Consider the following 21,535-nt stretch of genomic DNA (forward strand, 5'->3'; position numbering starts at 1 on the left):
GGGATCTACAGTGTGGGCAGACCCACGTCAGGCAACCGCATCCATGGGCAAGCTTGTAATGAAATGGAATGATTCAGGTTAACAGCACGAGATGACCGCATCTGTGAGCTCTGATTTCTCAGGTTTCCTTACCTCGGATCACAAAGAAACTTGGTCTTTTCACCTTCTTCTCTCCAAATAAGCCATTCTCGGAAAGAGGGATGAACAAACATTCGTGTCATATCTCTACGTTTGATAAGAAACATAGAAAGGTTCTCCATCCTCTGCTGAAAGTCATCCCACTCCAAAGTGCCCTCAATGTTACCTGCATTAATGGCCTGAAAAATATGTTCATCTGTTAGTGGATGCAGCGATGCCACTGCTACATTCAAGAGAGGCATCACCCGATCAAAGGAAGACTGCGTTGGGAACTTCATATTGCACTGCAGCAGGTAAACTTCAGACAGAGACACTGGCACTACTTTGTAGCTGGAGCTTTTTAGGACTAGGTATCCTTTCTCTATGAGATCAAAAGTGAGTTTTAGGTACAGATAGGACCCTTGGCTCAAGGTCTTGAGGTGAGAACTGAGTTTGCCAAATGTAGTGTTGTCCATTTTGCCGTTAAGCGAGATGTTGTTCTGGATCTCCGAGCTGCTGTGTATCCGATGAAGGATATACGCCTGCAGGTCCTGGTCTATGGCTTCGTTCTCCTCCAGTCTATCCAAAAATATTCTGTGGAAGGGCAACAGCTTAATTATTTCCTACAAAGAAAGAAAGAAAAAAAAAAAGGATACTCATGCTGGCAGTGTTTATTATTCATTAAGTAAACTTAATTCATATTACAATAGCACCTTTGAGACTCCTTTAAGACCTCTTCCATCAGGGCAAGCACACAAGATGGCAGTTTGTGCCCTCAGGACCTCACAATCTCATCTATAATCAAGTAGGTTGTGTGTGAAACATGACTGAAATAAAAATGCGGGGCTGCTGTTCCTAACACCGTGGGAAGGGCTGGCGAATTCACGCAGAGCGGAGCCCTTGTTACCCCTGCCCCATCCCCAGCATGCACCGACACGGTGTCCCTCCTGCCCCCCCGCCGGGGGCAGAGGACAACCAGGTGACAGATCCGGGGCCAGCAGCACTTTTGCTGCAGCCAAGCCCGAGCCACACGCCGGGAGCGCGCCCCAGCACCGCGCAGCCGGCAGCACCGGGAACCACGGGAACGCCGGGTGGAGCAGAGCATCCCGCAGCGCCAAGTACGCAGGTCTGGGTGCTGCAGGACACCGCGGCCGGGGCTCCCCTGGCTGCCGAGCTCACGGGTGAGGCTCATGCAACGTAACCCAAGGATCACCAAAGGCCTTTCTTCTCGTGGCACGGGCTCCCGGTCACTGCTGAGGAGAGGAGAAAGGATGCAACGGAGCTGGACACGGCAGAGTCAGGAGAAGCCGTCAACTCTCTAATAAAATCACGAGGGTGAGCACGGTGCAAAACTACAGCTTGCAGTGAGGACTGAAGGGCTGCAAGTGCCCTAATTAAACAATTCAAGCCACAGAGATGCAATTTACCTGCCATTAAGAAAGATTTCTTCCAAACAATGTTTAATATACTCCATTTACTGAGCAGAAAAAGAACTCCAGCACCAAAGAGCAGCGAGCCCCTGCTCTCCTGGTGCCACTGCTGCTCCCGGCCAGGACGGCAGCGTGCAGCCGCGTGCTGGGATGGGGCTGGGACCAGCACCCTGCTCCCCGCCAGCACCACCACACTGAACCAGCCTGTGCATCTCAGTGAACATCAGCAAATCTCAGTAAAGCTGCGTAACGGTGCTTGGCGAAAACAAACTCCACAGCTCTGTGCTAATGAAAAAACAGCTAATAATGAAAAAACGAGAACCAAAGAGCTGCAGGCACGTCCCCCTGCCCGGAGCAGCTGGGCCGGCTGAAGAGCAGCTCTGAGCTGGCTCCCGAACGTGTGTCCCGTCCCACTGACGTCTGTCTCCTCCAGGCTCCTGGCTCTGATGCTCAGTGGGAACGTTCCCAAGTGATGCTACGAAGCAACCAGCGCTACTTGGCAACCGCTGAGAGAGCAGACCTGTCCTAACGGGGTCACTGCGTGTGCTTCCCCGGAGCTTCATTCGGATGAGCAGCTGAGCCAAAAAACTACAGTCAGCTTAATCCTTATGCCAAGGGAGGTGTGATGAGTAGCTAAGGACAGGCTGAAGGTACAAACCTGCCCAGATGCAAATTAAAATAAAAATACGTAAGAATAACTCAAGCAACATTTGGCTCAGAGCTCCAGCACCTGCTCGAGACAGTTTTCTTTGAGCTGAAGAATGTCCTGGCCCGACACCGACTCCTCCAGAGCCAAACGATCCCCCCCTTGTGCTCCGGGTCACGCAGAAGGGCTACGAAGACACAAATTCCTCTGCCCTTCCCCAGGGAGGATGGGATGTCCTCGAGCGGCGCAGGCTGACAGGCGTCGGGCCCTACGCTCCTACCATGCTCGGCGAGTAAACAGCCTGTTGGCAAATGATCTAAACTATCTGCTGATGAACATTTATTGACAGGAACAAGCGATGCTGGATTAGATCCATTGAAAGCTGTAGAGCGAGTCTGGGGACACAAATGTAAATCCGAGTACAAAAAAGCTAACAGGGAAACCTGGAATAAAGGGTCTTAGGCAAATCCAGGTATCCACAGAGATCTTCTTTACCAAAGCCCACCATGGCAATAACATGGTTTATCACAGCGTACCTGTAGACTCGTCCTGACTGTCACGACCAGCTTCAGCCAGGAAGGGAATTTTCCAATCATTTTGCTCAGGAATGAAACTATGGTGTCTCCATAATCTGGCTTGTGAAATTCAGCCTCATTTAAACCATCGATTAGTATAATGAAATCTTCATCAGGGATCTTCCTCTCTGAGAGAAAGAGAAGAAGCATTTATTTGAAAGGCCAGACAGATGACTGTAACGTGCTGCAAAACTCGCTAGTGTTTTAAAGCACCGCCAGATATTGCTAAAGAGGAAAAAAGACACAGTAGCAGTGCTCTTCTCGTGATACCTTCATTGCGTATACACACGGAAGTAGGCTCACACACACACAGTTTCAATTCTTATAAAATACATATTTTAGTTACAACGCACTCAGCTGTGATATCCCACAGATCACACAGCTAAACGTATTTTCAAAAATTACCTCTCCCACAAAGTCCAGTGTTTGATGATGTGAATCAGTAGCTTTCTGGTCAGTTTTCTGAACACCTTATCAGCAGCTCTCTATAGTTTGAGTATTACACTCTCACCCTGTCTTAAGTCAGCCTGTCTTAACTGTGCAACTGCTAAATGAAGGTTCACCAAGTCACCTCCCCAGCGCCTCTAGATCCTTCCAATGTTGGCGTCTGCACTTTGGGCACTGGCTTCTGGATCAACTTAAGGTCTGGGCAAGCGTTTTGAAACAAAGCCGAGCCTGATTCACAGGTGAAACAATTATCCGAGGAGAGTAAACCATCAGCTTGCACGTGGGGGAAGGTCACTCAGTGTTTTGGAGGTTCCATCCTCTGCTCAGCAAAGACTGTTCAAACCGACTCTGAACTTCCAGTACAGCGCAGGAGTCTGGTCACAAGCCTGCAGCCAAAGCCTCTTCTATAAATGAGTTGGGGGGAATAAAAATGTTCTACAAAAAGCAAATCTCAGAGGTTTCAGACAGGATCCTTCTGCTGCTGGTCAACACGGTAACCAGCTGATGTAGGCAATGAGGTCAGTGCTTCCACAGCGGGTCCTGAGAGCTGAGTACAGCTTTGTAACTAATGATACAGACTCTTTTGGACTTGCATCTTAAGCTCAAGTGCTACCTTCTCAGAGGTAATCTTGCCTAATAAAGTAAAAAACGGGTGGGAAATGGGACATCTGAGCCTACTGTGGCACATGCTATTAACACATACTACAGACTGAGCTGTACAAAGTTTACTCTTCTTTGTAATTCACTGTGGATTAATCCTGCTATCAGCAAGCTCAGCATTCCCAGCAGCCGGTGAGCTTTCCTCTTTGACTTTAAATCGCATCAGGAAATTTTCTATAAAAACCCAGCACAAGATGTTCATCGATGACATGAGCCATCTCTGTAGTGTTCCAGGGAGAACAGAAATGCATAAACACCTTGCGCCAGGCACTGCTGAGCATCTTGTCCTTGCCTTACATTACCAAGTTGCATTTATTTCCTAACACACTATTAATATCCATATGAAAAATGTGTATTTTGAATTTAAATTACCATAGATCCTTTTTCAGTTAACTTTTCAGTAAGATTACTGGGTGTATTAAAAAATACTCTCTGAAATCTGGGACTGAATATAGTGCCTGAGTTTTATGCCCACATCTCATGTTTCTTATAAAGCCTAAGGGAGAGGGGAGAAAGCAGGGGAAGAATCAGAACTTTGTTCTCCTATATATTATTTAGATTCCTTGAGATTCAAAAAAAATTTATTTGAGAAACATGAATCTAACTTTCTCAGTGACTTTCACCATTAACGGCTGTGCAATAATTTTGTCCCAGTAGCATTAAAGCTTCAACAGCACCTTGTAAAAGACCTGCTGATATATTTACAGAGTCTTAAATGTTATACATTTTAAAACCAATTTCCAGACACTGTTCATTTTGTTACAAAACACTTGGTGCAAATTAGCTTGCCAGCACTCTCCATCAGCAAGGCTGGAAGATGGGAGTCCTGATCATTGGCTCCATTGGAGCTGTATTGAGTGCAGAACCCAAGAGAAAAAAAAGCAAGCTTTTATATAAAATTTTTCCACCCTGCAGAATTTGGGACCAGATGGGGGTCAACCTCTTTGGCAAGAAAAATAAGCATCCTCTGAAATGCTCTGAATTCAAGAGCTGGAATACCTCCCAAGGAGTTACTGTAATAACCAGGAATTATTTTCCTTTAGAGCAATTTAGAGCAGTGGTTCCTAAATGTATCTTTTGGGGTTGTTTTGTTTGTTTGTTTGTTTTGTTTTTGGTTGGTTTTTTTTTGTTGTGGGTTTTTTTGGGGTTTTTTTTTGGCCAGGATTGTTGGTAGGGAAGAGTAGCCACATTACTCCTACAGTGACATTTCTCCATGCCAGGAAAATCAACTGCTGTTGAGCTGTGCTGGCTCCATGTGTGCCTTGTGCCTGGCGGAACCACGCGTGTTGGCCCCAAATGCTGCTGCTCACGGTTTGGCCGCCGTGTTTTGAAAAGCTGATGGGAATAACGAGGCTTTGAATCTGGGAAAAGCTGCATCTATTTCACATTGGCTCCTACATGGCGATATGTAGGGTGGGAACGGAAAATTATCTGGACTATTTTTGCAGCCAACTTGCAGCACGCCACTTTAATAAACATTGTTTTGCAGGACAACAGAGTCCTGAACTCTGCAACGCTCTGCCAGTTCTCATGGCAATGAGCGAAGAGCTGAAATTCAGCGATTGTCACCACAGATCAGTTCTATCTTGCAGAGGAAAGAAAGAAAAGGAGACAAAACCAACGCTGCATCAGAAAAAGCTCTGAAGTCTCATCAGGACAAAGCTTGTTACCAGTTCCCCTCGAAGCCTCACACGGGGTGTCTGTAGATTTTTATAGTGTCAGCCCTTTTGGTGAGAGCTTCAAATTCTCAGAAACTGAATAATGGCAGGGAAAGGGAAAAACGTTCACCCCCTAAACAAATAAATCAGGACAGAGCCGCGCATGGAAATTGCTGCTTGTTTTCACCCTCAACACTGAGGCCAGGCTTGGAACGGGGAATAAAGCAAGAGAAGAGGGAGCCATGCACAGCTGTGGGCATTGCTCCACCTCCAGCCCCCAACGGGAGGAGCTGGACGGTTAATCCTGCACTTCCAAACAAGCACAATGGCACGTTCTCAGCATCCCCCCATCCCACCTCTTGCCTGCAGCCCCTGAGATGCCACGCAGGAGGATTCACCTACCGCTTCGCTTAAAGGCTCAGATGCCACCAAGCAGCATTTTTTTTTTAAATAATAATTGCAAAGCGGTGCACAGGGCGAGCGCAGGGAGCGTCATGACCGTACCTTTGTGCAGGTTCTCCAGGGGCTCCAGGACCCCCCTGCGAAAGGAGGCCATGGGGTCCTGCACGCAGGAGCGCAGGCTGAGCATGCTCTGCAGGTGGGGCTCCCGCAGCAGCTGCTCCCGGTAGGCGACGAACTGCGGCGAGCGGCAGAGCAGGGCGGCCACGTTGTGCACGAACTCCGGCACCAGGCAGGTGTAGGCGTTGTCGGCTTGGCAGTAGTGGTAAGCAACAACCTAGCACAGAGGAGAAGGACAAAAAAACCACATCTTCGTCAGACGCCAGTCGCAAGTTGTTGAAAGCAGCGCGTTGCGTTCGGTGAGTTCGATGCCTTCTGGCAGGCGAAGTCTTTAAGAGTACCGAGCGTTAACCACCCGTGACAAGAATCCAGACGAATCAGTTGGTAAAAACAGGCGCTGATCCTGAAAAATGACTGGACCTGCCACTTGAGGAATAAATGAAATTAAGCCGTAGCTGCTTGCAGAGACGGAGAGTGACAGTAACTGACATATCCGAAGCGCTGCACTGAGCAGGGAGCAACAGGACTGTGCTCCAAGCTCCGCTTAAGGACTCGACATCAGTAATGACTTGTGATTGTTTTCTTGAACTTATTTTTTATTTGCTGTTTTCAAACGTCAAGCCTGGCAGAAGCAGGCAGCAAGCACTAGCTGCGCACCTTACAGCAAGGTAGCACCTGCCAATGACAGATGCCCGTGAACTGGGGGGAATGTCAGGCTTACTATACATTACTCATCCACTGTAATCGCATTCTTCATTCAGAAAATTAATTATTAAAAAAAAAAAAAGGGAAAAAAAAAGGAAAATTTCCTCTTTTCCCAGGTCATCTGGTCTTCCCAGCTCTTCAGACTCTGCTAGAACCCACTAAATTCTGCCCATGTATTAAAATCAGCAGAAAACCAGTGCTATCTCCTCAGTCCAATCTGCCAACCTTCCTGTTTTCTCCCGCAATATCAAACCAGGCTCACCAAAACCCCGCTCTGCTTGTATAGCACCGGGCAGGCTGCACAGCACCACCAGCGCCAGGCTCCTGCTCCCTGGCATCAGCGCCCTCGCAGAATTGCTGCCCGCCTGGTGCCAGCCTCTGCCAGGTCAGCAAGCTTTTCTCCAGCTCCCATTCACTGGGTTTGTTTTTTAAGTGTCGCTGACGGTATCCAAAAATATCCCAGCAAAGCAGGTGGGATCAGTTTTGTACCAAAATGCCCGCTGCCCGGGAGCACTGTATGTAAATACTGCAAAATAAACTGAATTTCTAAACGTGGGAAGGACAACGTAACTGAGGACACTGTGCACACGAGATCGCCGTGGCCCCTCCGGGGGCCGTGTCAGCTCGGATGAAAGGTGGCCTGTGGCCTGTGGCCGTGGTTAGGGGCTGCTGGCCCTCCACCTGCAGTGACCAGCCCTGGCTGGCAGCCAGCTCCAAGGGATGGGCTGGTGCATCCCACCAGGGATGGTACCAAGAAACAAAAACATCAGGCTGGGGGGTCCTCACACATTGGTGGCTCAGCACTGGCTTTTAATTTTAAATAGAATCATATGTAATTACCAGTGGGGTATAATGCAATGATTTCCTCTAACAGCCAAAACGAGCTGTGATGCATACAGCGATGATAACGCCAGGTTGTTATTTCAAGCATCAAGCCCTAATACATGTGCTTAAGCTTTAATGGTTACCTCCCAATTCCTAACAAAATTTTTCCTATCAGCCAGTTAAAATATAATTTATTGCCTTAGAGAACAGCACCAGGTAAGGTAATAATAAAGGCACTGATTTCTTTCCAACAATCCTATTTATATGGGGATTATAACTTGTGGATTCCACAGTCTAAAGTCCTTAAGCAGCTGTCCCTTGATACCGTGTTCCCAGTAACAGGAATCAAGTTGCTGTGTGCGGAGCTCTTATTTCCCACACAATAGGTGTGCAGGCACACAAATAAAAGTCAGTTTTTAATGAGAGGCCAATTAACTTCTCCCAGGAACCTAATGGAAGTCATGGAAGAGGGACACAGCTTGTACCCATGATAGGAATGGTCACTGCTAGACACCGGGACATACTTACAGTTACAACTCAATTAATTTAAGCCCCTTCACATACATTCTTGATCCTTATACTGGGTTTACTGGTATACTGACTAAGCCTTAGGCAGTGAGATAATGCAATGCTCAATAGGGGGATCTGAAGCTAAACCAGTAAGCAATGAAGATTTTGCAAAGGCAACCGAAGGGAAGACATGATGATGTTCTCAGAAAAACAACTGTGCCAAAATTTCATCTTGATGTTATTTATTCTCCGTGACATTTTCTCTATCTTCAAATCAAAGAGAAGCTGCCAAGAGCCAGGGCTGCAAGCGGAGCCGGGTGCTAGAAACCAGGCTCCTCGCTTACACAACCAGGGCTGGGTGGGAAACGCTTTTCTCATCTTGTAAAACTTGTCAAGGTTTCCAAGCATTTCCCTGTTCCACCCTCGGGAATGAGAGCGGGGTTAGTGCAGGATGCGAATGGAAGAGGCTTCAGGACAACCTCTCGTCCCCCGACCAGGCCAACCCCTGTTCTTTCTCCCTCTGTATAGGTGAGCACCTTTAATGCCTGGCCACTGATGCTCTGGGGAAGGTCTCTCTCCAATTATTTTACTTTACATACTTTAGTAAGTGCTCGAGTATCCAGGTAGAGTGATGGATTACCATCTCCACTGCTCAGAATTCTCTTCTGAGACGTGGGAGACCATGCCCCCACCTTGAGCTGCATCTGAAATGATCACTCAGTACACTGGTTGTAATTCTCGGGGGTTATTAGTCTCTTCTCCTTTTGCTCAACTGGACAAGCCAAGAAGTACACCCAAGATTTAAAAAAAAAAAAAAAAAATAAATTTGTATAGCCTGGAAACGAGCTTTTCATTGAAGAAGGTGCTCTCAATAAAAGCTTCATTTTCCATAAACTGAACTACTCTGATTGAAAAAAACTGCTTCAAAACTTCCAACCATCTCTCATCATAAACAAAATCCTTGAATTAAACATTTAATTTTATCTAGAAACTGTGTTACAATATATGAAACCACCAGGGAACAGCAGACTCAACCAAAGGTATGGGCATGTCTGGACACTGTGACCAGCAAACAATTTATTTTTGTCTGACACAATTTAAAGCATAATTTTTCTAACCATAGTTTCAATTTGAACTTTGTAATCACATAGCACTAAACCCTATAAACACTAAATTGGACTTCCAAAACTTTTAAATCTTTATTTTAGCCATCAGGTTTGTCAAATGATGTTTACAAGGCTGGAAGGTAAAAAAATCCTGGCCCGAAATTTTGATTAAATTTAAATCGCCAGATTGCAAACAAAGTCTATAAGCAACCCCAATGCAAGAGAAGAGGATTACAAGAAAGGATGTGGAAAGGAACACCTAGATCAAGGGAAGCGTTCGAAATACATTTGTCATTTTTGTAAGGGCCGAGAACGCAGTGTCGACAAGTCGAGAGACTCCACGCTGAGAAACCGATGCATTATGTTGTTTATATTAAAATATCAAATATCAAAAGTTACAAACTTGTATAATTTCCTTTCTTGCTTGAAAGGGAGCTTCAATAATTCACACTTGTATGGTGCGTATTTTACTTGCACTGATTACCTACCTCCTCTCCTAAAATGATCTGGAGAGTCTAGCTGGCCTCACAGCAAAGAAGTACATTTATCCTGAGCTTTTTTGGTAGCCAATTTTTTAAAAAACACCAACTACATGTTACATGGCTTGAGAAACACCAGAGGCGGTGAAGACAGAGCACAGCCTCTAACAGAGCATGGCCAATGGTCAACACAGCGCCATTCCCTACTGAGGTGGGGTCAAGGAGCACCAAACCTCTCAGACGCGACACAAACTTTATCTTCTTAACTGCTGAAGTGGAACTACGAAAGGCACCATTCCTATTGTCTTCAGGTGTTAAATCCAGGAGGTCTTCAGGAGTCTCTTCTCCAGCCCTTCCAACACCAGCCACCCTCCTCTCTGCCACAACCACTTCCCATTTCTCCCTCCATCCATGCCCACCTAACAACCTTCACCCTCCCACCACCCTCCCTGCTGCCCTCCTGTTCGGGTCCACCCCTCGGCCCACCCCTTCTTGGGTGCAGGACTTGGCGGCAGCATCCCACGCCGCCGTGGAGATGCCACGCGCCTGCTGGCAGCTCTCCTCCCCACCCAAAATGCTCCTTTAAATCACGGCTGAGCTGGCCCGTTTCACCTGCCTGGGCTCAGCTGAGTGGATACGGAATTCCATGGAATCGGAAAAAATGGGAGACCTCCTCATATAGGTTGGGACCTAGGAAAACTGCTGCTGGGAAAAAAAGGAAGCTTCACGCCTGCCAAAGCAAAGCAGCGATTGCAAGGATAACGGCAAGCAGCAGCACAAGGGAGGGGAAGAGCCGCACGACGGCAGCAGGAGGAAGGGGCTAGAGGGGGCACAGAGCGAGGAAAACCGAGGCACAGAGAGATTGTGTCTCACCTATGAAATATGGAGGGAGAGAAGAGAATGAACTGCGAAGGGAGGGAAAGGAGAGAGAGAAAAGGGGGAGAAAATGATGTGTCGGGAGAGGCAGGAGATAACAGTAATACAAGGGCTGGAAGGACAGTGTGAACATCAAAGGAGAGAGAGGGGCTGGAGATGGCTCAAGGGAAATCAGTTATTTTTACTTAATAGGACAGGCCAATTCTAAGCAGTTCTCTGGCACTGTTTGTGAAAAAGAACATCCTCCACTGACGACGCATTCCTTTGACATTGCACCTCTGCCACCATTTGCCTCGGCATCCTTCTGTACGTGTGCCGTGCAGGGAGGCTGCTCTGCCAACCCCCCCTAAAACCACGAACCCCACAGACTCCTGAGCTCACAACAACACCCCAGCTCCTCCTGGTCCCTTAAAGGGCTTCAACGATGTATTTTAACTGTATTCCCCCACCTAATAAGATTTATCTTTTTTTTTTTGACCCATACAAAATAGCTTCAAATAAATTCAGCATAATGCTTTTCCCTGCCAAAATGCCACTTGCCAGGCGTAACGCTGGTTGCAACGATGTAAATGGAAATCAGCACTGCTGAATTTTATCCATTGCACATGACCGTGCATGTATGTGCTGACCCAGTTTATTGGGAGCATTCGTTACTTTTACACAGCCGAGTACGCCAGTAAATGCCCTCTGAAACTCATTAGTGGCGCAGGGCATCGGGGTGCAGAAGTAATGAATCCCTCCACCTCTGCGTAAGGTAGGAGTACTCACGTTCTCTGTGTATGCCTGCAGCGTTGCTAACGACCCTCTGGCTGATGGCCGGGAGGACGGGGCACAGAGGCTGGCAGCCACCAGCCGTGCTCAGCACCAGCCCAGCGCGCTAATGCGGCGGGCGCAGAGCTCCTCCACCAGCTGCTCTGCGCAGGGTACGACCCATTAGCGCAGCGGAGCTGCCTTTCAGCTCCATTTGTTTAAGTGCTGCTGCTACAACCCACCACACAGCATCCAGAAGCCCAAAGAATATCGCTGTTCAGTGGGTTATTCAAAACTGTGGAGCGAATCCATTAAAAAATCCTCTGCGAGTTAAAGGATAAAACCTGCAGGGAAAATGAGGAAGGTGACCCCGACCAGAGGGGACACGGCTCATGCCTCTTCCTTTGAGCTGAACTAACCCCACCTGGGGCTATCGTACCTCGGCGTGGCATGGGTGCCCCTGGCTGAATGGCAAAGGTCACCGAGGACACGTGCCTGTGGGTCAGGATTTTCAGCCCAGGCCAGGGCTGGGGAAAGCCTCTCCACTTCCCTGTGGGAAGGGGCCAGCTCTGGATGAGCAAGGCAGAGCCACCACCCCTGGAGGTGTTTAAAAGACGTGCAGACATGGCACTTGGGGACACGGTTTAGTGGTGGCCACGGCAGCACTGGGTTTACAGTTGGGCTCCATCAGCTGAAGGGTCTTTACCAACCAGAAGGATTCCATGATTCCAGGTCATGCTCCAGCTGAGATGCATTGTTCCCAGTTACAGACGGCCCGGCATCGTTTAGAGACAGGCAGCACTGAGGGGACAGCGCGCGGTGACATAGCGATGGTCACCCTCCTCCCCAGCTAGAGAAGTAACATTGGGAAGTATTGTAATGGGTCAGAGCTCAAACAGCAAAAGGCAGGAAAGGCAAAGAGCAACACGGGAGAGGCGTGCAGCGCTGCCTTCTTAGGGGATCTCGGCTTTACAACCCTTCCTGATCATATTCACCACTTTTTTTTCCCCAGTGTCACTTTACAGTCATTCCGTGGCACCAGGCGGGATGCCTACCAGCACTCAGCAGCGGCAGAGGGGGCTGCAGTTACGCGAAGCGACGCGCTCAGCAGCGTGCGGCTAGCTCCCCAGGCAAGCTGGTACGCATCTACCGCAGCAAAGGAGCCAAGCCTAGCCTGACGCGTTGGCATTGCCGAAAAACTGGCAGCCTGCTCATTGTCGGAGGGTAGACTTGACAGAAATTCAGCAATCCTGCAAGCTTATTTCCGTAATACATGCATATATATTAAAACAAAAGACTAACCAAGCAGTTTTGCAGAAATGCTTATGTTTTATTTGCAAGTGTCAAGGCGGGTGTTGCAATGCGAGTAGTTTTATTCATGACTTTTGAGGGTTTGCCAGGTCTGGCAAGACAACCGCTCTCGTCCTCCTTCCCTGCAAGGCTCCCTACTCCGCGCACGGCACAAACCCCTGCTGAGACCGGGGACTGCAGAGAAGCCCCCCCAGCAAGGAGCGCTCCGCAGCCCACTGCTGGGAGCTGGGGGCTGATCACGTCCCCACGCGCCGCCCCATGTCCGGTGGGAAGCCCCTCGGCAGCCCCTCGGAGGCAGGAGAGGCCCCTGAGTGAAAGGGAAAAAAGGGACTTGTGCCAGCTCGGTTCCCAGCAAGAGGATTAATGTGACTTTTAAAATTAGGAAATTGATTCACAGAAATCTCTGCCTAATATTTTCCTCGCAGGGAAGTGGAAGGCAAGGCGGTTACCTCCTGATGCCTCAAGTTTCCTGGCATGCTTCTTCATCCCCGCCTGAAGAACAGCCCCCAGCACAATCCCAGCACCGCCCCTGGTGTGACAGCAAGACTTTGAACGTTCCCTTGTAAAAATATTCTCCCTCCACATATCCAGGATAAGCACCGGGAGCCGGGACAGGGCTGCCAGAGCCGACCGAGGGGATGCTCCAGGTAGACCACTGTACCGCCGGTATTTTATCCACTAACCTCTTGTGGCAGGGTCACCCCGCTTCCATCCCCAAATCTGGGTAAGATAGGCTGTTGGGAAGAGAAATGACACAACGAACAGAGCAATCCCTGTTCGAAGCTCCTTGGTTTCTCTCATTCTTTCAGCAGAAGCCACCGCAAAGCCTGAGAAGCACCCAAGCCTTCCAACCGTGGTCGGCACCCGCACGCCAAGAGACGCTGTTTCTGGTCCCTCTGACCTCTGCAGCCACTCACCAGTGGCTGGGGGGAAGGGAATCCAGCTATCAATTTGAGAAACATCCCAAACCATTTTATTTGCCTTTATTTCTCTTCCTGAGGCTTGATAACTATCTTGGTTTGATGGTTTTCTCCTCCCGGGACCCACCGGTGAGGATAACTTCATGTAACCCCTGAACCAGTTGGATACAGTTTTCCTGGCAGTTTTTGTGGACAAAAATCACACCTGATACTGTTTTTTTAAGTTGCCATATTTCCAAGCATTCTTCTCCCTTAGCTGCCTGACGAATACTGAACTAGAAATCATGGGTGACTTCAAAGTGCTCTCGAAGAATACAACAAAATACCGCGCTTCTGCAGCACGGCCAGGCTGCGCGGAGCTCCTGCTAGGCAGCCTTCAGTTACTGATTGCTAAAATTAATGATTTCTTCATCTCTGACAGCAAGAGCTAAAAGCAACGCTTGCCCCCAAGAACTTAACTGCCTGAAAAACAGGCAGAAAAGTACAACCCTGAATAATCCAGAGGAGGAAAAGCAACTGTTCACCTTTCATTTCTGTCATCATAAACACACAACTTCTGAGTTTTGGGCTAAGTGACATTTTCAGAAGGAATGGAGTGGGTGAGAGGGACGGCGTGCTTCCCACTAGCATTCTGGAGCCTGCACCAACCCTTACCTTAAGGCTGTCAGTATATTATTAATCTGCTTTCGTAACGATCTCCATTTCGTTAGCACAACGACCACAGCACAACCTGAGAGCATCCTGCTCTGCTCAGTGCAAGCACAGGTGGAACATCTGCACACAGCTTTATCCAGCTCCTCACACACGCTTCCTATTTCTCCAAAAATACTCCCGACAATTGTGGTTGTCCATCACTGTCAACACTTTCTTCCCAAATTCCATTCTGACTCCAGCCTTACTGCAACCATAAACCACGCAAGTCCAAGAAATACTTTCCCAACCAGACTAACCTACGGGTCAGTCCTTCCTTCACGTCCACTTTTTCCTTCAGCCAGTTGAATAAAATCTGCTTTAAGTAGGCCATCAGCCATTCTTTTTTTATGCCACAGCTATTGATAACAGGAATATGCTGCTCTCCTCTCCCTTCCTCCTGCACCAAAGGACGTGCCGCTTTTTATTCCTTCTTTTCTTTTATAGATTAGACTTTGGAGAGCCTTTTAGCTTATCTACATGAAAGGTTTTCCTGAACTGTCCCCAGGACTGACTACTGGAGAATGTGGCATCAGACATTCAGATCAGGCAGCTAAATCATTTTAACCAACTATTTTTACTATTGTCCACCAAGCCGTTCAGTCTATCTGCTCTGTTTAAGAGTTCAGCATCTTCAAAGCCTCTTATGAACAACAAATTCTCATGATCTCTCAAAGGCGAGCTAAATGCGTGTGATCGAGTTTCTGAACGAGGCGATCGCACACAGAACAAAGAGCTCAACGCTGTTATTTTAATGGATTTTCAATTCTGTTGCCAGGTCAGTAATCCTTTTTCTCCCAGTGTCACTCAGAGACTTCAAAAAAACACAGCTGGGGTGGAACAGTCAGTGTTTGTTTTATCTAGGAGGACATCATATGGCATGGTTCTTTCTAAGAAATCAATTTATCTGCTGTTGACAGCAAGTATTCATCAGCAGTGATGCTGAGTTGTTCTACTCAGGAGGTTACTAAGAGTGCACTGGGCACATGACTTCCAGCTATCAATTTGAGAAACATCCTAAACCATTTTATTTGCCTTTATTTCCCTTCCTGAGGCTTGATAATCCATCGAACTTAGTGTTTGCAGCACGCTGCACAGCAGTTCTGGAAAAGGCTCGGATGCAATAAAACCAGAATTGTTGTTTATGATAAAGAATCAGCAGCAGGAACACAGAGCTCAAAAAAAAAAAAAAATTAAAAAAAAAAATATTCCTATGCTTTCACAAAAACTTCCCTTTGTGATAGCATCCAGGCACACACTGCAGCACTATCTGGAAGCCAACTGCTCTTGGGGATTGAGAAACCCAAGTGACACCTAGTTAGGCATTCCTGCCAGCATCAGGTATCAAAGGGCCGTTATCTGCATGGATCACCCTGCTTTTAGTAGCCAGGGAAAGGGAGGCAAGCAGATGAGATGCTGGTCTCCAAGGATCCCAGCGAGGCTAACGGCAAAGCTGGGAACAGACCCAAGGTCTCAGAATGCTGAATCAAGCCGTGCCGCTGCTGCTCTGGCTCCTCCCGGGAGCTGTTTGCTAAACGCTGTGAAGCTTCTCAGAAGTTCCGCGCGCTGCGTCAGCTCTTCGGGCAGAGGCAGCGAGCTCAAGTGCTCTGAGGTCAGCTCACCAGCCTTGGCATCCATCTTCTCAGGAAGGCCCGATGTCTGAAAGCCGGTGACGGTTATTTCTGGAATCTGCCTGCATTTACAGTGGTTGAAATTTACGGGGAGATGAACGATGGCACACAGTCAGTAATCCCGCAGCGAGCGCAGCAGCCTGTACATCTTCCCAACTCATTTGTCATGTTCTGACAGCAAAACACAGGACTGGTTTTGCAAAAAAATTTTGTCTGGGGGATCAGCAGGGCTTTAGAGCCCTCCTAAAGGAGTCTGCAGCCAAGGTACAACAACCTATTTTTACTTCGGTTTTGGCTACAAAGATTGTTTCTTGCTCTTTTCTCCAGCGATCAGAGATGCAAAAAGGCTTCGGTGCATGATCTATGTACTGGATGTGATACGCTGTTTGAAAGAGCCGTACCCCTTACCTTTTCCAGGAGGAAACTGAAGCTAAAACTGTATCCATTTAGCAATTGCATACGCAGCAGGATTACTTAAGCACTCAGGGGAAGAAAGCCGAGATAGTTGAGGTATTTTAAGCAGAGAGAGTACACTTTCACGGCCCTTCTGGTAGTCTGTAATACTTAAGATTTGCAAGGAATACGATGACTAATGTGTCCTGAACAAAACCAGACCTGGGCACGGCATTCCTTTCGGGAACTCCACGTGGAAGCGGAGAACACCAAGCCTTATGTATTTACACTGATTTCGCACGCCCTGCCTCGCCATCTGGGTGCAGCAGCAAAGCAGACAGGACAAGGCAGTATCTGGCACAAAAAGCCAAGCCAAACACATCCTGGTAATAATTTAGAACAAAGACTTTGCTTGGTATTTTCCTCTCCAAAGCGGGAGCAGGCAACAGGAAAGCATGAACTACTGCCCTCCCCTCCAAAGGTGCAGGAGCAGCAAATCCTCGGATTCCAGAGCAACAGAATGGAAGCAGCGCTAAATCCTGGCAATACGATACAATTCAAGCTGTAAATCTCACCTACCGTAAGTGACAGCTACATACAATCGACTCTGGTGATTTGAGCATCGCTCAAAGGCCATGATCTGTTTTGTTGATGCCCTTCGTCTGGGACAGAGTTAATTTTCTGCTCCGAAGCCACTGCAGGCGCCGGGCTCTGTGGCTGAGTAACCTCTACACTCAGTCAAGGAGTTTTCAGTTTCCCAGGCCCTGCCATGGAGGAAGCTGGGGGGCACAAGCAGCGGGAGGGGGACACAGGCAGGAGTGACCCAAGTGGCCACAAGGCCACACAGACTGTGCATAACCTGGGGGGAGCTGGCGGGGCCGCCGCTCGCATGTGGGGGCTGGCTGGGCATGGCCGGGCGCGTGGTGAGCAGTGGTACGGTGCACCACTTGGGTCTTCTCCTTCCCTTCGGGTTTCATTCCTCTCCCCCCTTTTCATGACAATTGTTATTATTGTTATAGGGTTTTCCCCTATATATATTTTAATTATTAAATTCTTCCGATTTCAACCCTCAAGTTTTACATCCCTTTCGCATCCTCCTCCCCATCCCTTGAGCACGTGCGTGCATGTGCCTGCGAGCGGCTGTGTGGCGCCTAGTTTCTGGTTGGGGTTAAACCACAACAGTCAACTTTTCCCCAAAACGCCCAAGCGCACACAGCAGTAACGCTCCCAGCCTGCGCCTTCACCCGCCGGTCGATACCAGCTCCTTCCAGAATGAAACGCTGGTCAAACACTGGGCAATTTTGTTTTGCAAAAATAAGCGCAATAAATTGCAATTATTCTGGTAACTATGTCATATCGTAACATTTGTAAGGATGAAGTGTGATGGCTGGGAAAGACAAACTCCGGGAGTAGAAGGGGAGTGTATTTGACGTAATGGGAATTTAATTTTACAGAAATAACTTTCCTAGGACAATAAAACCTGTTCCAGAAGTTTTTCTCTAGACTCTCCCAGCCAGCATTTGAACGCACCCATTTTCCAACGCACCAAGCGATGTAAGGCAGGAGACCTTCCACTAGGGTCCATTCCCAAGGACCAAGACATCCCGAGACGAGCGTTCCCGTACCTGCGAAGCCAGCCGCCGCATGGCCTCCTCCTGGCGCCGGCGCATCTCGGGGGTCCCCGGGCAGCTCCCGCTGGTGATGGACGAGTGAGCAGAAGGCGGCTGGGTTAAGGGCAGCTCTCGGTTGGCATCCACATCTGTCCCAAGGGAAGAGGTTATGAATTGCTACAGGATGAGCACGACCCACGTTACTATTACAGACTAGGCAGCTGCTGTTTTCTAGCAGGTCACGCACGGCAATTTAAGTACCACAGGTCCCCTGGTTAGGATTTCGGGCAGCAAGAGGCTGCCAGACCGTCCAGCCAGGCCAGGGGCTCCCCAAGAAACTTCTTTTGGAAGCAGCACTTTTGGGAAGGGCTGCTAAGACAAAGCATTGAGCTTGTCTTATTCATCTTCTCCCCTGTCATTTCATTGACTTTAAAATAATCACAGTAATTGAGTGAACGGTGCTTTCTCGAAGGTGTGCTCTGTCTTCAGGTTTGGTGTATTTTAGGGCACTGCTCTCCTACGCTGCGGTTCTGCCAATAGATCTTCTCTTGTTATGAACAATCGCTTGTTAATTTTGTTCCCAGCCCTTCTTCAGCGGAGACAGCCAATTTCTCTGAATTATGTGCCTGTTTTATAACAAATAAAAGTAGAGCCACGGCTAACATATCCATCTGAAGCCCATTAATATAATCAGAGGGAGAGAAGCAGGAGTAGCACCAGGACCTGGAAAAGGCTTGGAAGCAAATTATGAATTATACTGGCATCATTTCTGTCAGCTTTAACTGCTTTCTACTGTTTTAGTTGTTTCTTTGGCAGCAATTGGCTTTACCAGCACATTGCTACCACAGCCCTTTCACCTGCCCTTTGTGGGTAACATTTTCAAGCCACTCTTCGCTCATAGGTACTCATGTGGATTATTTTTGAATGAGGCCAAGACATACAGGAATCGATGATGTCTAATTCCTGCTTTCTTTATTTCAGGAAGGTTTCAAAAGCAACATTCCTCTTAAGTGCAGTCTGTACTGGCAGAGGGTTTTCCTGAATGGACTGCTGCAACGCACCCTTGAGCTTGACTTGAAATCCTAATGCAAACAACGATGCATTTAATGGCAAACAACAGAGCAGGATGACTGCTGCCTGCATAATGGAACCCCGAATGTGCTAGCGATGATGCACATTCTTGATTTTGAGCATGCAACACCACCCTCACCTGTAGTGTTTCTCTGAGACAGGAATTAAGAGTATGAGGCTGTATGTGCCAGTTCACTAATGCCGACAGCACAACTGCTGTGTCAGGTCGCCTGATTAGCACTCACTATTAAACACAGACTTCACCAAGCATAATAGATTTTACTTTTTTTATCAACATGTGAAATCAAAGGCACTCACAAAACAGTTATTATCTTCTACAGCTAGACTAGGATGTGTGATCTCTTTAGGAAATAAAGTCAAATCAGTTGATTGATTCTGAAGGTCTCCATCCCTGTAAGTAACACTGAGGAGTCGTTCAGCTTTCACCTTCATGGACAGCAGCGTGTGAGCTGTGACCAAGGACCTTCGTCCTTTGTGCACGACAGATGTGGGGCACCTTCTCATTGGAAATACCCAAGCTTTTAGTCTGGAAACAGTTAAGTACAGCAGTCTCTTTAATCTCCACAATCCCTCTAAGCAGACCGGGGAGACATACAGTTGCTGCACTGCAGAGCTGCAGCGAAAATACAGAAGCAAGCCCTGCCTTTCACTTTCATTTCGCTCTGACAGGCGACACTATCCAACATGCCATCGTTCGGTGACATTTCAGGTATTTCGACATGGCTAAGAGCACTGCATTCCAGTGAACAGATCTACCTGACACTGAGATACAGTGACCTAGATCCTTAAAGATACCTTTCGCTACCTAGCCCAGTATTTTTAGTCCTGTCTTACTCACTTACTGAGAGCTGAATGACTTTAAAATGTTGTCATCTCTACCTGCAAACATGTCAGCACAGAGTGATGTGAATGGGATGGGACCACAAGAGGTAGAGAAATCCTGAGTGCTGAGCCTGCACAGGCTTGCAATCCATCCTAAACATTTATACCATGATAAACTGAAATAAACAAACCATACGGGAAGGAGAATGCACCAGAGTGGATTTGTAATAACAGAATATTGGCAATTAAAACTGGGAGTCTTCCCAACTGGAGAAAATCTGTGATGTTTCTAAGCCAGAGAGATAAGAGACAGACTATTTTGACTCTTCAAAAAAGTAGATTTGGAGCAGGAGCAGTATAAATATTGCAGGCAGGTGCGTCCTTTGCTTGGCAACAAAGACCAGCCTGAGGAGGAGCAGGATCTTTTCAGCCAAAACCGTTACAAAAGCTGATGGGAAAGGTCTCTGGTTTTTGAAGATGTGTGTGCTGCTGTACTTACGTTTGGGGGAGGCATGTGGGCTATCAGAAGCAATCTGTCTCATCCGTGTGCCGTGGCAACTGAGCGCAACCAGTCTGGAGATGATGGCGGTTTTTCCGAAGCCGATGTTCCCAACGATGACTACGCCTCGGTTGACGCTGGCGTTGGAGCTCTGCAGCTGCGCATCTATCTCGTGGAACACCCAGTCCCGGCCCACGAAGACAGACTCGGTGGTGATGCTGGGCACCTCGAAGAGCAGGGGCTTCAGAGAGATGTCAGGGGGGCGGTAAGGGGCGAAGCGTACTACAAAGGAGAAGCAGAGGGCAAGGACACAAATGTCAATGCTAATGGTAAAACTATAGTTTGGAAATTGCTGTTTAACCTTCCTTAGAAATCTTCTCATTGCAACGGGTAGAAAAACATAGAAGCTTGCTTATTACCCACAGGTTTGTTGTTAAAACCGTCTGGCTCATGCATGGCATTTTCCACCGAAGGGGTTCAGAGAATTTTACAGGACGAAGTAGTTTACAGCTAGGGGAGGCATAGCTGGAGAACTGAATTTTTTTGCTCAAAGTCACCATAACAGAAGGCCCTGGCAGGGGCAGAACGGTGTGCTCGCCCAGGCAGCGCCCCCCCCCCCCCCCCCCCCCCCCCGTACGGCTGCTCACAGGGGTCTGTGCCCGCTCCCATGAGCGCACTCAAAACAGCCTCAGCACTTAGCAGTGTTAAATCCATCTCAGCAGAGTTATCTCAACTAAAGCCCATAAATGACACCAGATTGTTGAGCGGATTTGCCTAGATGGCAATTCAAACATTTCCTCTTTTCACAAGGAAAAGCGGCGTCACAAGCAGCATCGAGGTACCAAGGAGCACAAGAAACACCTCTCCAGCAGACCACGTGTGCTGTGTGGCGCTAACACCTACAAACACATGCTGTGTTACCTTTCCCATTTTTTTTTAATGCATTAGATTATAATAAAACATACAACTAGACCCAAACCAGCCTTGAATTTTTTTCAGGAACGCTTCGGGGGGGAGGGAGAGGGCATGTGCCATTCGCTTCATTTGGCACAAGCTGTCAAGGGCAAGCACGCCTAAAAGGAGTAACAACCGCGTGCAGACCCGCTGCAAAGACGCTATTAGAAAGACGAGCTCACATGGTCCACTCTGCCTAACCAGATCTGTAACGGGGAGGTGATATGCATAAATCTATCCCCCCCCAAAAAAATATTTAAGAAGTGAGGGAAGCACTTTGTGCCAGCAGAGACAGTTGCTGGATTTTCCC

At 48.0% G+C, this 21,535-nt stretch overlaps 1 protein-coding gene across 8 annotated transcripts in view; it reads right to left on the minus strand.

The window, feature by feature from the left end:
• The window catches only part of TANC2 (tetratricopeptide repeat, ankyrin repeat and coiled-coil containing 2), a 247,598-nt gene that overhangs the window by 47,315 nt on the left and 178,748 nt on the right, over positions 1 to 21,535 (minus strand). For all 8 annotated transcript variants that reach the window (XM_055697501.1, XM_055697497.1, XM_055697495.1 and 5 more), the window contains 5 exons: positions 20,272 to 20,553; positions 17,874 to 18,007; positions 6,038 to 6,269; positions 2,730 to 2,896; positions 133 to 740 (listed from right to left, as the gene is read on the minus strand). In XM_055697501.1, the coding sequence (XP_055553476.1) occupies positions 133 to 740; positions 2,730 to 2,896; positions 6,038 to 6,269; positions 17,874 to 18,007; positions 20,272 to 20,553 (1,423 nt within the window). The remainder of the gene's footprint in view (positions 1 to 132; positions 741 to 2,729; positions 2,897 to 6,037; positions 6,270 to 17,873; positions 18,008 to 20,271; positions 20,554 to 21,535) is intronic.

Source organism: Falco cherrug, chromosome 20, assembly GCF_023634085.1.
Source record: "Falco cherrug isolate bFalChe1 chromosome 20, bFalChe1.pri, whole genome shotgun sequence".
NCBI classification, from domain to species: domain Eukaryota; kingdom Metazoa; phylum Chordata; class Aves; order Falconiformes; family Falconidae; genus Falco; species Falco cherrug.